General features: G+C 50.9%; 8 protein-coding genes across 8 annotated transcripts; 5 read left to right on the top strand and 3 right to left on the bottom strand.

The window, feature by feature from the left end:
* Window positions 1-85: 85 nt before the first annotated feature.
* Window positions 86-1063, top strand: TRIVIDRAFT_40632 (uncharacterized protein; the record flags this gene model as incomplete). Its single annotated transcript, XM_014095502.1, has 3 exons — window positions 86-447; window positions 524-609; window positions 678-1063. The coding sequence occupies 3 exons, from the start codon at window positions 86-88 to the stop codon at window positions 1061-1063; spliced, it is 834 nt and encodes a 277-aa protein (XP_013950977.1).
* On the bottom strand, window positions 1062-1604 carry TRIVIDRAFT_184162 (uncharacterized protein; the record flags this gene model as incomplete). Its single annotated transcript, XM_014095501.1, has 3 exons — window positions 1062-1198; window positions 1253-1366; window positions 1460-1604. 3 exons carry the CDS (start codon window positions 1569-1571, stop codon window positions 1173-1175), a joined length of 252 nt encoding a protein of 83 aa, XP_013950976.1.
* A 476-nt stretch (window positions 1605-2080) lies between these two features.
* Window positions 2081-3663, top strand: TRIVIDRAFT_116026 (uncharacterized protein; the record flags this gene model as incomplete). The annotated part of the gene is made up of 3 exons (XM_014095500.2): window positions 2081-2436; window positions 2499-2832; window positions 2869-3663. Coding segments are annotated over 3 exons (1485 nt in total), but the record flags the coding sequence as incomplete, so codon positions are not given.
* A 227-nt stretch (window positions 3664-3890) lies between these two features.
* TRIVIDRAFT_56831 (uncharacterized protein) lies at window positions 3891-4721 on the bottom strand (the record flags this gene model as incomplete). The annotated part of the gene is made up of 1 exon (XM_014095620.1): window positions 3891-4721. The coding sequence occupies one exon, from the start codon at window positions 4719-4721 to the stop codon at window positions 3891-3893; it is 831 nt and encodes a 276-aa protein (XP_013951095.1).
* Window positions 4722-6213: 1492 nt separating this feature from the next.
* On the bottom strand, window positions 6214-7194 carry TRIVIDRAFT_25244 (uncharacterized protein; the record flags this gene model as incomplete). Its single annotated transcript, XM_014095499.1, has 2 exons — window positions 6214-6841; window positions 6905-7194. Coding segments are annotated over 2 exons (918 nt in total), but the record flags the coding sequence as incomplete, so codon positions are not given.
* Window positions 7195-8199: 1005 nt separating this feature from the next.
* On the top strand, window positions 8200-9521 carry TRIVIDRAFT_41430 (uncharacterized protein; the record flags this gene model as incomplete). Its single annotated transcript, XM_014095498.1, has 3 exons — window positions 8200-8484; window positions 8536-8868; window positions 8931-9521. The coding sequence occupies 3 exons, from the start codon at window positions 8200-8202 to the stop codon at window positions 9519-9521; spliced, it is 1209 nt and encodes a 402-aa protein (XP_013950973.1).
* A 686-nt stretch (window positions 9522-10207) lies between these two features.
* TRIVIDRAFT_41123 (uncharacterized protein) lies at window positions 10208-11956 on the top strand (the record flags this gene model as incomplete). Its single annotated transcript, XM_014095497.1, has 1 exon — window positions 10208-11956. One exon carries the CDS (start codon window positions 10208-10210, stop codon window positions 11954-11956), a length of 1749 nt encoding a protein of 582 aa, XP_013950972.1.
* Window positions 11957-13054: 1098 nt separating this feature from the next.
* TRIVIDRAFT_214554 (uncharacterized protein) lies at window positions 13055-17813 on the top strand (the record flags this gene model as incomplete). The annotated part of the gene is made up of 3 exons (XM_014095496.1): window positions 13055-13147; window positions 13258-17259; window positions 17321-17813. 3 exons carry the CDS (start codon window positions 13055-13057, stop codon window positions 17522-17524), a joined length of 4299 nt encoding a protein of 1432 aa, XP_013950971.1.
* Between the last annotated feature and the right edge of the window lie 598 nt (window positions 17814-18411).

Raw genomic sequence — 18411 nt, 5'->3', positions numbered from 1 at the left:
TATAGCTAGCCAAGAGCCCGTAAGAACCATATGTCACATTCTCACACTCATACCATTTTATAGAGACCACTAATTATCCCAAAAAATGGCATCTGCAGAGTATCTCCAGGCTTCATCAACCGGCTTCAAAGACGCCAAAGCCTATGATACGCACCGGCCGTCTTACCCTTCAGAGGCAGTCCAGAGCCTCTTGACCCATCTTGGCGTGGCGGGCAATTCCAATGCAAGGATCATCGACCTGGCAGCCGGCACGGGCAAGTTCACTGAGCTGTTGTCCGCGCGGCCAGAGGAATATGAGATCCTGGCCGTAGAGCCGACGGAGTCGATGAGGGAGACGTTGCTCGAGAAAGGGCTGAAGGGAGTCGAGGTGAAGGAGGGGACTGCAGAGAAGATGGATGTTGAGGATGCGTGGGCAGATGGAATTGTGGTGGCTCAGGCGTTTCACTGGTACGTTGTTGGGGAAAAGTTGAGAAGAGATCGCGTGCTTCTTCGAAACTGATTGATCGTGAATAAACAACATCAGGTTTGCGAATGAGGTTGCGCTGGCAGAAATCCATCGAGTGCTGAAACCAGGAGGCACACTGGCTTTAATCTGGAACGTGGAAGATTGTAAGGACATTCGATTCACGCTGACTACGTGGCTTCTCTTGGGGACTGACAAAGGGACACCTGCACAGATAACAAGCCAGCATCGTGGCCGGCAGGCAGCAAGTGGGAGCAGACACTCAACGCCCGCATCTTCGCGCTGCCCGACTTTGGGCCCCCAAGGTTCCGGAACAACGACTGGCCGCGTGTGTTTGACCGCCAGGCCGAGTTTGCGAAGCCCTTGTTCTCGACGCCAATTGGGGAAGAGAAGCTCCCGTGGACGGTTTGGCTGGAAAAGAGCGCGGTGTGGAACCGTGTTAACACGCTGAGCCATGTGTTTGCCTTGGAGGGCGAAGATAAGGTTGCGTTCAAGGCACAGTTTGATGAGGAAGTGAACGAGACTAATGGCGAGTTCAATGAAAAGGGCGAGGTGCTCGTGCATGGAAGGACGCTGTTGGCATGGAGTAAGAAGCTGTGAGCAGGATATCTCTGTGTATCCATAGAATCATCGTATATCATATTCATATAGCAAAAGGAGACATGAGTATTAAGTAGTTTTGAATGCGTTGCAATTATCCTCCTCGTAATTATGAGTCTGCTGAGATATACATGACTTCGCGCAAGGTTAGCTCACCTCCCCCATCAACGTCAGAGACGAATCACTCACCGTTGTTGCCTCGCACAAAGGTATCTCCATACTCCCTCCGCTTGACGCCGTTGACATATTCCGCCGTCTTTTCCAGCGCAATATTCATGTATCCGTCTACGGACTGCAGTTCTCCTGTACACACCAAGTTCACCCAAAAAGTCAGACCACGGCAGCCCTTCGTTGAGATTGGAGTGAGCTCATCAGCTTAGCTGCGCCCAAACTTACCCTTGTAGACGACGCCCGAGTTGAGCTTGACGACGACAGAGTTGCCGATAATGTCGCTGAGGAAGCTGGAGGGGTCCTTGCCCTCGGCTTGCGAGATGCCGCCGTTCTCCATGGTTGCTGTGGTCGAGGGCGTTGAGCAGTTGCTTTTGTCGTGGGGAAGTTTAGAGGCGAGCTTGATAAGAGATTGTACACCAAGGTACCTGTTTTCGGATCGTGGCTGAAAGAGCTCAAGTGTGGCACGGCTCGCACTGTGACGTCGGGCCGCAGCTTGCAGGTACATACCATTCTAGCACTCTGGATGCGCTATACGGCGGGGCGAGTTAGCGGTGCACGCGCCCGTGATTTCCCCTAACAAGGCCCCCGTAGCTCTCAACTGAGCGCTGTAAACACGCTCTCCTCGTCCACATCACACTATTACAACAACACTATTTATAGGGCAGAAAGATCGTCACGAGAGCTCCAGAGCTAGCCCTCCAGACCATCTTCTTGCGCCGCTTCAGCGACTTAATTTTTGCCAATTTCATCTCTTTTCTCTTCGTTTATTTCTCTTATCTCAAATTTCATTTGATTCGGCAGCTTCCCACCATGAGTGATGAGGTCGCCGCCGCCCCGGTCAGGAAGAAGAAGCTTCCTTTTAAGCCGACGGCTTTGCGCAATGCGGCGCCACTCTCACAACCTACCGTCTCTGTAGAGGAGAGCAAACGAAGCGATGGCAATAATGACGATGACTTGGACCTGTTTCGCCAATCCAGGGAAATGGCACCCATCGTGGCCGCTGAGAGAGAGAGAAAGCTAAACAAGAAGAAACAGAAGCAGGTGGAGGAAGTTCGGCGCCTTTCGGATATTGCAGAGACACAGCTTTTGGATTCTGACAAGGAAGATGCTCCATCCCTTCCTACTAAGCGCTCGGATGCAAATGAAGACGTCCAGGCAACTCCTGTGGACGAGTCTTTGCCGCTGCATGGGGACGACTTCAGGTAGGTTCCGCTGGCACTGACTTTCAAGTCATATCCTCGGCATGCTAACGTAGTAACAGTAGGGACCTTGTCACTCCTCCTCCTTCGAAGCGCTCGAGACGTGACTCAGATCAAGGCTCAAAGTCGTCCAAACGACGTCGCTCAGCTGCAAAGTCTTTGGATGACGATCCATTCAACAATCCCCCATCGCAACAGTCAATACGATCAAATTCCAATATACACACACCTAGTAAACGCCCCAAAAAGGAGTCTGTGACGCCGAGTGGTGCGCCGCTGATCTCAATCGATTCTGACTCTGCATCTGACTCTGAATCTGCCCCTGAGAATGGCTTCGACTCCAACGATGGCAATGTCCGCGCCAATGCGCCTGATACCACGAGCCAACGGGAAGATAGCGTCGAGTTCGTTAGCTCGGGTATCATCGGCGCACAGCTTCCTGATGCTGTTCCCGATACTCAGATGACAGAGGAGATTGAAGAGGATGACGATGAATTCGGCGAGTATGTTCGCAGGGCTGAGGAACAGCGTGCCCGTGACAAGGACATGATGCAAATGGATTCCGAAAGAACCGCAAAGAAGGACGCGGCAGCCGACATCATGGTCAGATCCAATATTCCCAACACCAAAGTCGCCCATATAAAGTACCAGTTTAACAGACCGCTTCGCTTAATACGGGATAGTTGGATTGCGCTTCAACGTAGGAAGGAGGTGCAGCTACCAATCAATTCAGACGATGACATTATCCTGACCTGGCAAAGGAAGAAGGTGTACACATATTCTTCCCTACTTGGGCTGGGCATCCGGCCACAAGGCGACGGCAAAATCATCGCCGACGAATACAGCAAAGGGGGGTTACAGGATGGGCGTACAAAGGTGGTTTTGGAAGCCTGGACCGTGGAGGGCTTCAGCCAGTGGGAGCATGAGGAGGAGATGCGTATCAAGAGAGAAGCCGGCGAACTATCAGAGGAAGAGCCGACGCAAGAGCAAGAGGACAAGCGTGCTAAACTGCGTGTCAAACTCGTCGCCAAAGACATGGAGGTGGTCAAGCTGAGTGTGCTGCTAGAGACTACGGTCGAGACGCTCATGATTGGATTTCGGACCCAGAGGGATATTGGATCAGACAAGGATGTGGGTATTTGGTTTGACGGCGAGAGACTTGAGGAGCATCAGACTATGGAGGATGCTGGTATCGATGACATGGACACATTGGAGGTACACATCAAGTAGTCGCCACTTGGCGGCATGGAGAGGGATGGATATTTGGCTTGAAAGCATGAGTTATGGATATGGGCGTTTTGAACAATCGTTAGGAAAGGCTGAGATACCCCGGGATGGTCATTGGAAGCATTGGTATTTTTAGTCGCCACGAATCTAGCATGCAATATAGGAATCATGATTTTCTTTTCCTTTGCCCCTATTCTGAACCTTGGCCCCCAAATGCAATGCAATGCTGACTATCCTACAGTCTGCTTCATTATTGGGTGGGCGCCGAATGCTTGATCCGACAGTCGCTGGACGATGGTATCCTCCATCATGTGCACGGTCTCCTCGCGAGCTTGTTCAAACCAAGTCCTGAAGCCAGGAGATACCACTTCGCCACTGCCCACGCGACGTGTAATCCGCGACGGCACTTCCATGTCCTCGAGAGAGGCGACAATAATGCCGGATTTTGTCTTGTAATATGTGAACATGGGCGCCTCGAACCGCCGCCACTTCTTCCAGACCCTGCCATCTTGGACTTCGAATCCATCGTTGACACAGGGGTCGTTGTTGCAGTACTTGATGCCGCCTGGGTTGCCGAAGTTGATGGAGAGCTGGCGTATGCCTTGTTGACCACTCTGTTGCTGCAGCCGCTTGGCGAAGAGCTCCAGCTGGCTGCGCTGTATGCACTGCTCGGCCTCGGGTACGCATCTCGATACACGATGAGGCTGGGGAAGCGGAGGAAAGGCGGCATCCTCAGAAGTGACGGAGAGGGGATACGCGTTGCAAGCGCAGTAAGGAAGACCGCGATGGCCCGTTTGATTGAGGCCTTGGGTGCCGCACATATCGTTGACAGGGCAGCTGGCGGAGATGGACGTTTTGTTGGAGGATCCGTATCCGTAGGGGCTGGGGTCGATGGTGAACGTTTGGGGGAATGAGGGCTGGGCGCAGCGAACGGCCCAGCACATGTTGGTGCAGATTTCGGGCACTTCGTTGCAGAGGAAGGTGATGTCTGGAGGTCTGGCGAGGATGGACGAGGCGAGGATAGTGAGGATAAGGAAGATCGATGCTGCTGTGTAGGACATTTTGTTGAGCCTGTAGTAATAGGTGCTGTAAGGTATCAAGATATGATTGATGATTCTGCTTATATTGGCTCTAGGTGTGAGTTGGAGATGAGGAGATGGTCAAGGCCATGACATGGTTTGCGTCCTTTGCTGGCCTTTTTCTACTAAATCTACCGAGTTCTCGGGTATGTGTGAGGGCACCTGCGTCTTGTGGATGGAAAGGAATGACCATCTTGTGTCTGGTGATATCCGGGAAGGAGATGCTGGAGTAGCACCTTTGAGATACCATGGCGTGCCCATAGCAGGTAGCAATACCGATTCTCTTGTAAGTTGACATAGCTCCTCAAAACTCCAATGTATATATCATGCTATTATATGACTACTAGGTATATGGGAATTAGATCAAGACTACTAGGCACCTAAGATACTATAGCCATATCATACCATCAATGTCTGGTTCCTCCATGAGTTGTTAGCGATGGATGCGTATTACGAACCCTGCTGCATGCGAAGCAAACTAACTGGACGACACAAAAATAACAGTTTAAGTCGTGGCACACGGAGGACGGACGTGCGTTGTTACCCAGACGCAGTGTTTGCAGCGGACAGGCTGATCTTGTGTTAACATCAGGACGTTCTAGAATTACGACTGGAAGCTGGTGGCCAGTGAGGCAAACCAGTCCTCGTGCAATACAAACACAACAGTTGGTAAGAATAGCTGAGATAGAAGTTGCAAAGCAAACACTTATTGATTAGGCGATATTGCGAACTGAGAAACGGGCCTCTGTAAATTTATAGGGCATTTATCATTATATATCTGTAATGATAAAGCAAAGAAACATCTTGAAATATGTTTGACCTGCTGAGGTGCCTACCCTATATATGTAGGAGACGTACGGTAAAAACCAAAGCACCTACCAAAGTAGGTAATCCAAGATTTAGCAATACGCGCAAAAAAACCACCAATATCCATCCCACAACAACACCAAGTCGTCAACAATTCAAACAAAAAGAAAACTCCAAAAAGCAATCGCGTAGTCGAGCCGGGAGTCGAACCCGGGTCTGTCGCGCGCTCCGCATTTTCTTTCAAAGATGTGAAGCGACTGTACTAACCGTTATACGACTCGACCTAAGCCTGATTTGCTGATGGTGAAGAGAAGAATATTGATTATTATGTAGGATGCAAAGTTGGCGGGATGGAACATCACTACCAAGAACCTCAACAGTATGAAGTGAAAGATATATCTTTGATTAACGATCATGCTTTGTCTAGTGTAATTTTGTATAATATAGACACTGTTCAGTCCAAAAAAGAGTCACTGTGAAGGACGTGGCCATGACATTGATCCGGAGAGGATGTCCAAGCTAGACTGGCAGCAATTGAGCCACCATGATGCATATGCCATTTCTATTCCAACATGTAAATACACAAATCGCCATTGTATGCATAACCCAACTCCAAGCCATGGTATCATTCCAAACGCCAATGCTTCCAGACAGCCTACACTCGCCCCGCCACCCTCGCCTTCCTTGCTTCGCCCTCTCGCAAGGCCTCACTCCGCGCCAAAAAGTCCTGCCGAGAGGCGTAGGAATCTTTGGACTTGCCAGCCAGCGCCAGCTCGTCCTTGATGCCCTCCTTGTCCACGAAGCCAGCCCAGTCCATGCGGCTCTTCTCCACTGTGTTGAGCTTCTTTGCCTGCGCTTCGTTAGCCGCCTTCATCCTGGCGGCTAGTCCAAGATTTAGATCTGAGCGGTTGGTCATTCCCTCTGCTACGGGCTCAAAAGCCGACCGAAATGCCTTCTTGGTCAGCCTTTTGATTGGTAGTGAATCTGGCAGGGCATCTTCGCCTTGCGAGGCAAGGTAGAGCTTGGCTTCGGCCGAGTCACGGGCCACGAGCTTCTCTTCGGTATGAACTCGACCGGCAAAGTTGTAGGTGCGTTTAATACGGATCATGTTGGATTCGTCTTCTTTTAAATCGGAATTCTCGTTTGCGACTGCGGCTTCATTCCCGTCCGCCACCTTGTCTTCGTTTTTCTGTTGCTCGCCTGCTGAGGAGCCTCCCGCCAACATCTCGGCCCAGATGGCATCGATATCGACCGTCACTGGTCCTTTGCTCGCAGCATATTGTCGCTCTTCTTTTCTAGTTGACCCTTAGTTATGCCCAGTACAAGTATTCTTGCTTATAATGGGGGGCGAAGCATACTCTGCTGCACGCTGTCTCCTCGTCTTGATCAGGCCTCCCTCGCCGCCTTCATCCTCGATGGCTTCGCCCTTGGCCTTGGCTCTTTTCTGTCGCTTCCGACCTTTTTCAATTATCGCTTCGTCGCCTGAATTATCATAGTTCTCTTCTCCGTCGGCCTTCACGTCATTCGCCGGTCGTCGACGTTTTCCAGAAGCTTCATCAGCTTCATCTTCTGAATCCGAGGAGCCAGACGCTGCTTCAGGCGCATCGTCCGGTGCGAAGTCGGAATCCTGAGAGGACTCATATTCTTCATCTTCGTCGATAATGCGCTCCGGCGGCATTGCGTTGTTTCTTGGAGATCGAATGGAGGGAGATTGAAAGTGATCGCGCAGGCACGCGCCGGCAACCGGGTTTCGGTGAAGCTTTCTCTTCGGTGTGGAGCCAATGACATACTGCCGCTTGCTGCAACCCATTAAGGTACTAACCTATAGCATAACAACTGAGCTTAATAAACGATGCACATTTCCTTGATTGGTAGTCATTATTGATAGTGGAAACCAAAATGAGTATCCACTTCTTTCAATATGAATCTTCTCTCCTCTTCTGTGACGCAGCGTGGCTGGTACCGTTCCCAGCTCTATCCAGGTCGTACCCCGCGGTGATAAATATGACGACTCTTAGAACAATAATATCGCCAATTAGTTAATAAATTCAACTCAAACATTATAGCTTGTGGAATAGTAAGATTTTCTGGTAGTTAACGCAGCGTATGTGGTATCAATCTGTCTAAGGTTGCTCATTGGAGAATATAGATGCAATGAGACCATCTTATGAAGTTCATGTGCCTTCCATGGACTGCTGAGATACAATAAGATACCGTGTAACTACAATAGTGGCATTATTCTTCGTCAAATTCCATGAGCGACAGAAAAGATCTGTAAAATTATCCACACAATCGATCATATGTAAGCCATATACTACTTGAATACTTGCTAACGTCAAAAGTCCCCCCGCAGTACCTGGAATGCGGGCTTAAAGGTTGAAACGAACCAGATGCTCATTGCAAAGTTAGATCTGGTTATCCTAGGTCTTTAGACAGCTTGGTTGTTGATACCCAGAGACTTAACAGATCATTCAGAAAGGCGAAATGGTACCTAGTAGACGTCATAATAACGTGAGTTGGCAAAACCGATTACTTATAATATAGCGAGGAAAAAAAAGTCTAAATCAACTGTTCTCGCCAAATAATTTCTTAGATCACATTTGCCCTTTAAACTCCCTTGCATTCGAGTCTACAATAGAAATACATCTTTACAATGACCAGCATCTGTCGCATTGCACTCTATCTTGGAGCTCTGCTCCCGGCGGTCCTTGCTGCGCCTGCAGCTGAGGGTATCCCCAACAAGTTTATTGTTACTCTTAAGGAGGGCAGCTCTATTGATCCTAATTCTCACCTTACCTGGGTAAACGGTATCCACCGCCGTTCTCTGACCAAACGTAACACCGCTGGTGTTGAAAAGACTTATAGCATTCATACTTGGAATGCCTACGCTGGCGAGTTTGATGAGGAGACTATTAAACATATTAAGGCGAGCCCCGATGTATGCTATTATATCGTATATTAACAGTAAAGATATTAATTGCGGTATTAGGTTGCTGCTGTTGAGCCAGACTATGTTATGTACCCGTCCGGTATTACAAAGAATACAAGGCGTACTTTAACTAAACAGGCTGGTGCTCCTTGGGGTCTTGGTGCTATTTCCCACCGTACTCCTGGCTCTACTAATTACATCTATGATACCTCGGCTGGTAGAGGAACATTTGCCTATGTGCTTGATTCTGGCATTAATATTGCCCACGAGCAGTTTGGCGGACGTGCTACACTTGGCTATAACGCTGCTGGAGGAGAGGATACTGATACTCTCGGCCATGGTACTCATGTTGCCGGAACTATCGGTGGCTTTACCTATGGTGTTGCTAAGCAGGTAAGCTACCTAGTCAATCATTTTATATTAATAAATCCGCTGAGCTTACATAAATGTAATAGACCAATCTGATCTCCGTCAAGGTCCTTATAGGCGAAAACAGTAACAATTCTGTTGCTCTTGATGGTTATCACTGGGCCGTGGAAGATATTATTTCTCGACGCCGGACTAGCAAGTCTGTTATTAACGTATCACTTTCTGGCCCTGCGAGCTTCGCCTGGACTGCCGCTATTAACGCAGCTTTTAACAAGGGCGTTCTTACTATTGTGGCTGCCGGCAATGATGCCAAGCCCGCCTCCGGCTTCTCGCCTGGCAATACTCCTGATGCTATTACGGTTGCTGCGCTTGATGTTAACTGGGACGCTGCTAATTTTACCAACTATGGTGCTGGTGTTGATGTTTTTGGTCCTGGTGTCAACATCTTGTCTGCGTGGATTGGCTCGGACACCGCCGCCAACACACTCAACGGTACTTCCATGGCAACTGCTCACGTTTCCGGTCTCGCTCTTTATCTCCAATCACTTGAGGGCCTCGCCACTCCCACTGATGTTACCAACCGCATCAAGGCTTTGGCCACTACTGGCCGTGTTACCGGCAGCCTTAATGGCAGCCCCAACGCTCTTATCTTTAACGGAAACCGTGCTTATCAGTAAATCAGTGGCCCTGACCACAATATTGCGACTGGGAAATCCAGTGACCGATTCGACATATTACGGAAAAGGGATTACAAGTACACGCTATGAGATCTAGATGGATTCTTCTGCAGGGACAAATAGTTGGATTGCTAGAAGATAAAAAAAATATATCCCTACCATTAAAGCCTGTTGTACAAATATAGATGGATGGATGCTTGGGCTTGCATGGGGGCAAAGGTGACAATTATAATTGCATAGAGGGGTTCTATCCTCGCCTCTCTCTGTCCTGGAACGCCACTGGCGATGAGATGAAGCTCGCACTGGACTAGCCCAAGGCCGGACACTCATTTCGGCCCTTACTGTATCTAATTGGCGTGTGGCATACATAATTTAATGTGGAACTGACCTCTTTTGAAGCTTTTGTTGTAAAGTAGGTAGCTTGAGCAAGCTTGAGGTAGAACTCTTTACTCCACAAGGTGATTTTGGCTGAGTCAGCCATGGCCATAGAGCCGGAGCCCAAGAATCAAGCAAATCAATACCTTTTAAATCATAACACATACTCAGCTCGGTGCTGCGCTTCTATTAATTGTCTGCCCCTTCTATATTCGCGTCTCTTTTCCCTCTTCCCACGACTTCAAGATTGCCTTCTTCCGTCGTAAGTGGCTTTGCTGTCCTCTCTCACCTTGATATCCCAAGTTTCCAGCATGGCTAGCGACGACGAGTACGAAATCGAGACCCCAGAGCTGGCTGAGGATGATCCCATGAGGGCGTTTCTGCCCACCTCATTCGGAAAGAAGTCAAAAGAGGCTGATATCGCAGCCCAAATCGAACGGAGCCGCAGAAAGGTGGACACCACTTCGGCGACAAGTGGCACAGATGGACATGGGAAGCAGGCCCAAGAGTCCAAGGATAAGGATGGCTCAAGCGATGACGACGATAGGGACGATTCAGATGAATCCGACGACGAAGACGAATTTCCGGTATCGCATGAGCTCGTTCTAAAGACCCAAGAACGCGCCGTCACCACGGTGTCTCTAGACCCTGCAGGTGGCAGATTGGCCTCTGCTTCTCTAGACTGTACCGTCAAGCTCCACGATTTCGCGTCGATGACGCCGACAACGCTTCGCGCATTCCGCAGTGTCGACCCATTTGTATCTAAGAGAACCGCTGCCAGTGCCGAGGCCCATCCAATTCACCTTGTTGAATTCAACCCGTTGGCGGGTAGTGCATTGCTTTGTGTATGCGCTCACCCACAAGCAAGAATAATATCACGAGATGGAGATATTTTGACAGAGTTTGTCAAGGGCGATATGTACCTTCGGGATATGCATAACACCAAAGGACACATTTCTGAAATCACCACCGGCACTTGGCATCCTACAGATAAGAATCTCTGTGTCACAGCAGGGACTGATAGCACCCTGCGAATATGGGACATTAACAATAAGCGTTCGCAAAAAGATGTCATAGTCTTCAAGTCAAAGGCCGCGGGCTCGGCTGGTCGGACTAAGATGACTGCTGTCGCGTGGAAAGCCTCTGCCCAAGGAAGCAGCGTGCTAATCGGCGCCGCTCTAGACGGATCACTGGTCATGTACGGCGGCAACGGACCATTTACCCGGCCTGCCGGCGAGATCAGAGAGGCACACAAGCCCCAGACCTGGACAAGCGGCATCGACATTTCCTCTGACGGCCGCATGGTTGTTACGAGAGGCGGTGACGACCTCATTAAACTTTGGGACACTCGAAAATTCGACAAGCCCCTTGTCACGGTGTCGCACTTGTCCACCTCAGACATTTATCCCACGAGCAATATTCGATACTCACCAAACTCCACCAGCATCATCACCGGCTCGGCCACGGGCCATCTCCACATCTTGAACCCTGGCAATCTACAGCCAGAACATGTCACTCCGATAACGCCAGGATCGGCCTTGATCGCTGTGGATTGGCACCCCAAGATTAACCAGATTGTCACAGGCTCAGCGAACGCCGAGACGCACGTCTTGTACAACCCGTCCATGTCCAGCCGCGGCGCTGTAGAGGTCATGTCGAGAGCTCCCAAGAAACGTCACATTGATGACAACCCTGAGTTTACAATGGACCAGAACGTGGGCATCTCGGGCGACTCCATTGTCACCCCCGGCGCCATGCAGGGCTCACGGAAAGCTGGAGTCACGGGTACTGGCAAGTCCAAGGACCCGCGACGGCCAGAGGTGCCATTGCAGACGCCGTTTCAAAAGAGCCAGCCAGACGAACGGCACATTGCGCAGAACATTCCTCTGGCCAAGATGCTGCACGAGGATCCCCGTGAAGCGTTGCTGAAGTATGCTGACAAGGCCCAGAGCGACCCGATGTTCACCAAGGCGTGGAATAAGACGCAGCCGGAGACGCAGTATGCGGAGCTGAGCGACGACGACGAGGAGGGTCCAGACAGGAAGCGTGCGAAGCGGTAAACAAGGCTTCCCAGGAGAATAAGCGTAACGTATTATTGTCAATGTCTACCTCTATAAAACAGCAGCAGTATCTTTTTTTCATTCCTCATCAAAACCAATCACTGCCTATAATTAGTAGTAGTTACCCCATCTACGGGTATTGTTAATAGTAATAGCCACTGCATTATTACTACAGCTCTACGGATACACTAATACTGCACCTACATAATATCCCCGTTGCTTGTTGTGCCCCACTTCTCTTAGTAAGAAACAGCGTGAGAGAGAGCGTGCATCGCAACACGTGACTCCCTCGATCCCTCCTAAGCCCAATGCGAAATCTCTTCCCTGCTTGCCCCCCAGCCCCAGCCTGAGGCGTGCGCAGGCATCGTGCTGAAATGTACTGTGATCAGCCGCGCCAGAACCGCACCAGCCATCACGCCGAATCTTGTCAGTTGTGTCTTCACCACTCCATCATCAGCCAGCGCGCGCATCCCAAAAATCGCCAGGTCCCCTCGCAAACCATCGGCGTCCATCTCCAATCGTCGCAAACCTCGTGTTTCACGCGATTTTGCACGCCGCTCGCGCCTGCGGTACCCGATCCGACGCGCCGCTCCTCCCCCTGGGCAGGATTTTTTTTTCTCTTCCCATCAGCTTCGGAGGCCCCTTGGGGTTGACCTCTGGCCTCGAGATCCCCCACGTCCGCGTCTAAGAGCGTCGCAAGGCTGTCGTTGCCGCAACGTCCACGGCCCGGATCTTGACGTTTGGCTCGCTTCCACCTCCTCCTTAGCCCAGCTCGCAGTCTCACCAACCGGTGACTTTGTCCCGACGACACCACTCGCCGCGCATTGCCTTTTTTCTTTTCTTTTCTTTCGTGCCCTTGGCCGGTTTTGACGCGCCACCTGCAACTTTTTCCTCGGCTCTCTTGATTCTGCTTCGACGCCTAGCACCGAATCGCAACAGCAATCACAGCACCCACGCCAGCCTCGCACACGCCGGGCACGACTTTCACACACTCGCTCCTCGCTATGCACTGTTTATAGGTGGATTTCCATCGAGATACGTATTGGGGTGTCGACAGGTTAAACGGCTCTTGGCCCAACTCCATCACCACACACCACCATGGCATCAGTACAGATTCCGCCCGCTGTCCAGCTCCCGGGCGCGCCAATGCCCGCCGGGGCGACTAAGCAACAGGCCGAAGAGGTCTTCCGGGTATGCAGCTACACGCGTGTTATTGTTTTTTTACCCTCCCATACCCGTTTTATCTCGCGTTGGTTGCCATGTGTTCTTCCATGACGCAAAGCTGACCTCTTCCCGGATAGAAACTCAAGCAAATGAAGGAACAGGGCATCCCGCCAAACGACCCCGAGTATATAAAAGCCTCACAGTTCCTACTCAACTTTCAGCAGCAACACAACATGCGACGAAATCAGCAACAGTACATCCAGGCTCAGCAGCAGATGCAGCAGAATGCCCAAAACGCCCAGAGTGCCGCTGCCAATGCCGCCAATGGCACTCTCAACGGTGTCCAACCTGGTCGCCCGCAGCAGAACGTGCCCCAGACAACCCAGGCCGCGCCAAACGCAGTTGGAGCAACGACTGCGGCGCCTAATTTGAATGCACCTACTACCGCTGCCCCGAGCATTGCCCCGCCGTCAAGCTCCGGTTCATCATCGAGCCACTTCACCCAAAAGCAGCTGGGCTTGCTTAGGCAACAGATCCATGCATTCAAGCTTCTCGGCAAGAATGCCGGTATCTCTCTGCAGCTCCAACAGGCCATTTTCCAGCAGCGTCAACAGCGCCAAGCTGGCACCACGTCCTCAGTGCAAACTCCTGCCCCGGCAAAGACTCCCCAGCCTGGCTCGGATGCTTCAAAGTCTACGCCAAACGGGGTTGAGCCTGCTGCTCAAGACGAGTCGCTGTCTCTTCCCAAACCCCACACCTACAAGACTGTGAAATCACCATACGGCACTAGCATGATTCGATCCTCCATCAAGTATTTCGATCATGCCCAGCGAAAGAACCGATGGTTCATTCCAGGCGTGTTCCCAACAGGTATTGATTTCGACCACCTGCGGTATGAGAGAGAAGTTGTTGTCTTCAATCGCATGAGCCAGCGATACTCAGAGCTGAAGAACCTGCCTGCGAACATTGCCCACTGGGATACTACTAAGGAGAATGTCGAGGTTGATGATTCCGTCAAGGTAAAGGCCGTCATCGAAATGAAGAGCTTGGCCTTGTACGCCAAGCAACGGACTCTTCGCGAGAAAATTGCTCGCCAAATGATGCATTACGACAACCTGGCAATGACGACCAACCGGACGAACTACCGTCGTATGAAGAAGCAGAATGTCCGTGAGGCTCGCATCACAGAGAAGCTCGAGAAGCAGCAACGTGATGCCCGCGAGAACCGCGAAAAGAAGAAGCACAACGACTTCCTTCGGGCTATTTACAACCATCGCGCTGAGATCACCGAGACTGCGGCCGCTCAGAAGAACAAGTCGCACAAGCTTAGCAGGCTTATGTACTCGCACCATTTCAACATCGAGAAAGAAGAGCAGAAACGCATTGAGAGGACAGCTAAGCAGCGTCTGCAGGCCCTCAAGGCTAACGACGAAGAGGCCTATCTCAAGCTGCTCGACCAGGCCAAGGATACACGTATCACGCATCTGCTCAAGCAGACTGATGGCTTCTTGCACCAGCTTGCGTCGTCGGTTAAGGCCCAACAGCGCCAAGCCGCCGAGACCTATGGCACCGATGCTGGTACCTTTGTTGATGAAGAGAGCGAAATTGACGAGGAAGACAGCGGTAAGAAGATTGACTACTACGCTGTTGCGCATCGCATCCGCGAAGAGGTTACCCAGCAGGCGAGTATCCTGGTTGGAGGTACACTGAAGGAGTACCAGATCAAGGGCTTGCAGTGGATGATATCCCTATATAATAACAACCTCAATGGTATCCTTGCAGACGAAATGGGTCTCGGAAAGACGATCCAGACCATTAGTCTGATCACCTACCTGATTGAGCAGAAGCAGCAGAGCGGACCCTACTTGGTGATTGTTCCATTGAGTACCCTTACCAACTGGAACCTCGAATTCGAAAAGTGGGCCCCGTCCGTAGCTCGCGTCGTGTACAAGGGCCCTCCCAATACCCGTAAGCTGCAGCAGGAGAAGATTCGCCAGGGCCGGTTCCAGGTCCTCTTGACTACCTACGAGTACATTATCAAGGATCGGCCAATTCTCAGCAAGATCAAGTGGTTCCACATGATTATCGACGAAGGTCATCGTATGAAGAACACGCAATCCAAGCTCAGCGCCACCATTCAGCAATACTACACCACGCGCTTCCGTCTGATTCTTACAGGTACTCCTCTTCAGAACAACCTCTCTGAGCTGTGGGCCATGCTCAACTTCGTCTTGCCAAACATATTCAAGTCTGTCAAGACGTTTGATGAGTGGTTCAACACGCCCTTTGCCAACACTGGTGGTCAGGACAAGATGGAGCTCACTGAAGAAGAGCAGATTCTCGTCATTCGACGTCTGCACAAGGTCCTGAGACCCTTCTTGCTCCGTCGTCTGAAGAAGGATGTCGAGAAAGATTTGCCCGACAAGACCGAAAAGGTCATCAAGTGCAAGTTCTCGGCGCTGCAGTCCAAGCTCTACAAGCAGATGGTTACACACAACAAATTGGTTGTCAGCGATGGCAAGGGCGGCAAGACTGGTGCTCGCGGTCTGAGCAACATGATTATGCAACTGCGAAAGCTTTGCAACCATCCATTTGTGTTTGATGTTGTCGAGAATGTCATGAATCCCCTCAACATCAGCAACGACCTTCTCTGGAGAACCGCGGGTAAATTTGAACTGCTAGATCGAATTCTACCAAAGTACAAGGCTACCGGTCATCGTGTGTTGATGTTCTTCCAGATGACGGCAATCATGGATATCATGGAAGACTATCTTCGTTACCGAAGCTACAAATATCTGCGTTTGGATGGTACAACCAAGTCCGATGAGCGATCTGACCTCCTCCGAGACTTTAACGCCCCTGGCTCGGAATACTTTTTGTTTTTGCTGTCTACTCGTGCTGGTGGTTTGGGTCTTAACCTGCAAACGGCTGATACTGTCATCATCTACGACTCTGATTGGAATCCCCACCAGGATTTGCAAGCCCAGGATCGTGCTCATCGTATTGGCCAGAAGAATGAAGTGCGAATTTTGCGTCTCATCAGTTCCAACTCGGTCGAAGAAAAAATTTTGGAGCGCGCCAGGTTCAAGCTGGACATGGATGGCAAAGTCATCCAGGCAGGTCGTTTTGACAACAAATCTTCAGAGACTGATCGAGACGCTATGCTTCGAACTTTGCTGGAAACTGCTGACATGGCCGAGTCCGGTGAGCAAGAGGAGATGGAAGACGAGGAGCTCAACATGTTGCTCGCTCGTAACGATGATGAGCTTACCGTTTTCCAAAAGCTGGACGATGACAGGCAGAAGGATCCTGTATACGGCGGTCCAAGAGGAAAGTCTCGACTCATGGGCGAGGATGAGTTGCCTGACATCTACCTCAACGAAGGCAACCCCATCTCGGATGACGCTGAAGAGGTTATCCTTGGTCGTGGCGCTCGTGAGCGTACCAAGGTGAAATATGACGATGGCCTAACAGAAGAGCAATGGTTAATGGCTGTGGATGATGACGAGGATTCTCCAGAGGCGGCCGCGGCACGCAAACAGGCTCGCAAGGACAAGAGAGAGGCCAACAGGCTCAAGAAGGTAGCACTGACGAATTCAATTGACAATTCACCCTCGGCCAGTAGAGCCAGCACGGAGGAAGTCGAGACGCCCAAGAAGAGAGGCCGCAAGCCTGGCAGCAAGACCGACAAGCGGAAGGCAGAAGAAGGGGATGACGAGCCCCCTGCGAAGAAGCGACGCGGCCCTCAGGGTCGGCCTAGCAAGTCTGCCGCCCACAGCGACTCTCGGATGCCGGCTCAGCAACGAGAGGTACTACAGAAGAGTTTGCGGGCACTGTACGACAGTCTCATGAACTTGGAAGTGGACGACATTGAGCCACCGGCAGAGGATGACGAGTCCGATGCTGGGAAGCGCCTCATTATTGGGCCATTTGTCAAGCTGCCCCCGAAGCGCGAGTATGCCGATTACTATGTGATTATTCAGAACCCCATCTGCATGAATCACATCCAGACGCGTATCAAGAAGGAAGAGTACAACTGCCTAAGCGATCTTCGCAAGGACTTTGACTTGTTGATACGCAACTGCCAAACATATAACGAAGATGGTAGCATCCTGTACCAGGATGCTAAGACAATGGATGTAAGTACAAAGAAAACAGCGGAAACTGCTTGGCATATCGGAAGCTAATTATATGAAATAGGAATTCTTCACCCAGAAATACCAAGAGGAGTTGGACGCACACCCAGAGCTTCTTGAGCTGGAAGAGGGTGGCAAGGCAGGATCAGCAGCGCCTTCTGGCAACGGAAGCACTCCGCAGCCGAGCGGAACTCGTATCAAAATCATTTCCAGTGCTGCAAGGGAAGCTAATGGCGCTCGTTCTGCCGCCCAAAGCGACGAAGACTGAGAGAATGACTACAAGATTGACGATGCACACCCTCATCCTCTTTTATGACCGAGAGCAGGGGGTTGCCCACTCACGACGAAATGGGGGGATTTATGCGGTTGCCAGCGGGAGTATAATTAGAAAAATTGATGGCACCAGGAGGAGGAAACTACCTCCCGACGAATGCCCCGCAAGCGGCTTGTTTCATCATGTATTCTGCGGCGTTGGGAGGATCGGCGTTTTATCGTGTGCGACTCAGGGAAAGGCGAGGACAGGTCCAGGCAGGCCAAAAATACCAGCAATGTACAAGACGAAGTTGAAATGGGGAGAACAGATGGCTGAAGCATCTGGGCGGCATATTTGGATGACCAGAGGACACCCCCCCTTTTTTTCTTAATACTTTTTTCTATGGGGAAGGGAAGGATTGGAAGAGGAGACGAGTCTAGGGAGCATGGCGACTATCCAGTATATCTGGCAGCCCGTCGTGTCTTTTTGGGATGGTTGTCTCCCTGCCTGTGCATGTCTAGATAAAGTAGTAAAATGTATTCTTAATAGACGTTGATACAGACGCGAAGCAGCATGTCTACATGGCACAGTCCGGTGACGGTGATGGTGATGATGATGAGCAGCTTGAATTTATGTGTATGGAGTATTCACGTGTAAGTGGCCGTGTATGCATCACTAAAAGGTGCTGAGCTTTACAAGTCTGGTACCCTGGGCTGAGCTAGTACAGGTACCTAAAAAAAGCGCTGTACTGTGCTGTACACAGGTACTTGCCCAGCGCCCAAATGCCGTCAGCAAACGCCATCTACCGCAGCTTCGCCACCTCTTGAGCATCCATTTATACCCCATCCCGCCAGCCCAAGGCGGGCACCCTGCATTTCCTCGATGCCCAGTGACGCGACATG

This window comes from Trichoderma virens, assembly GCF_000170995.1.
Source record: "Trichoderma virens Gv29-8 chromosome Unknown TRIVIscaffold_90, whole genome shotgun sequence".
Taxonomy (NCBI): Eukaryota; Fungi; Ascomycota; class Sordariomycetes; order Hypocreales; family Hypocreaceae; genus Trichoderma; species Trichoderma virens.
The sequence above is the reverse complement of the archived record's forward strand: the minus strand, read 5'-3'. Positions and strand labels throughout refer to the sequence as shown.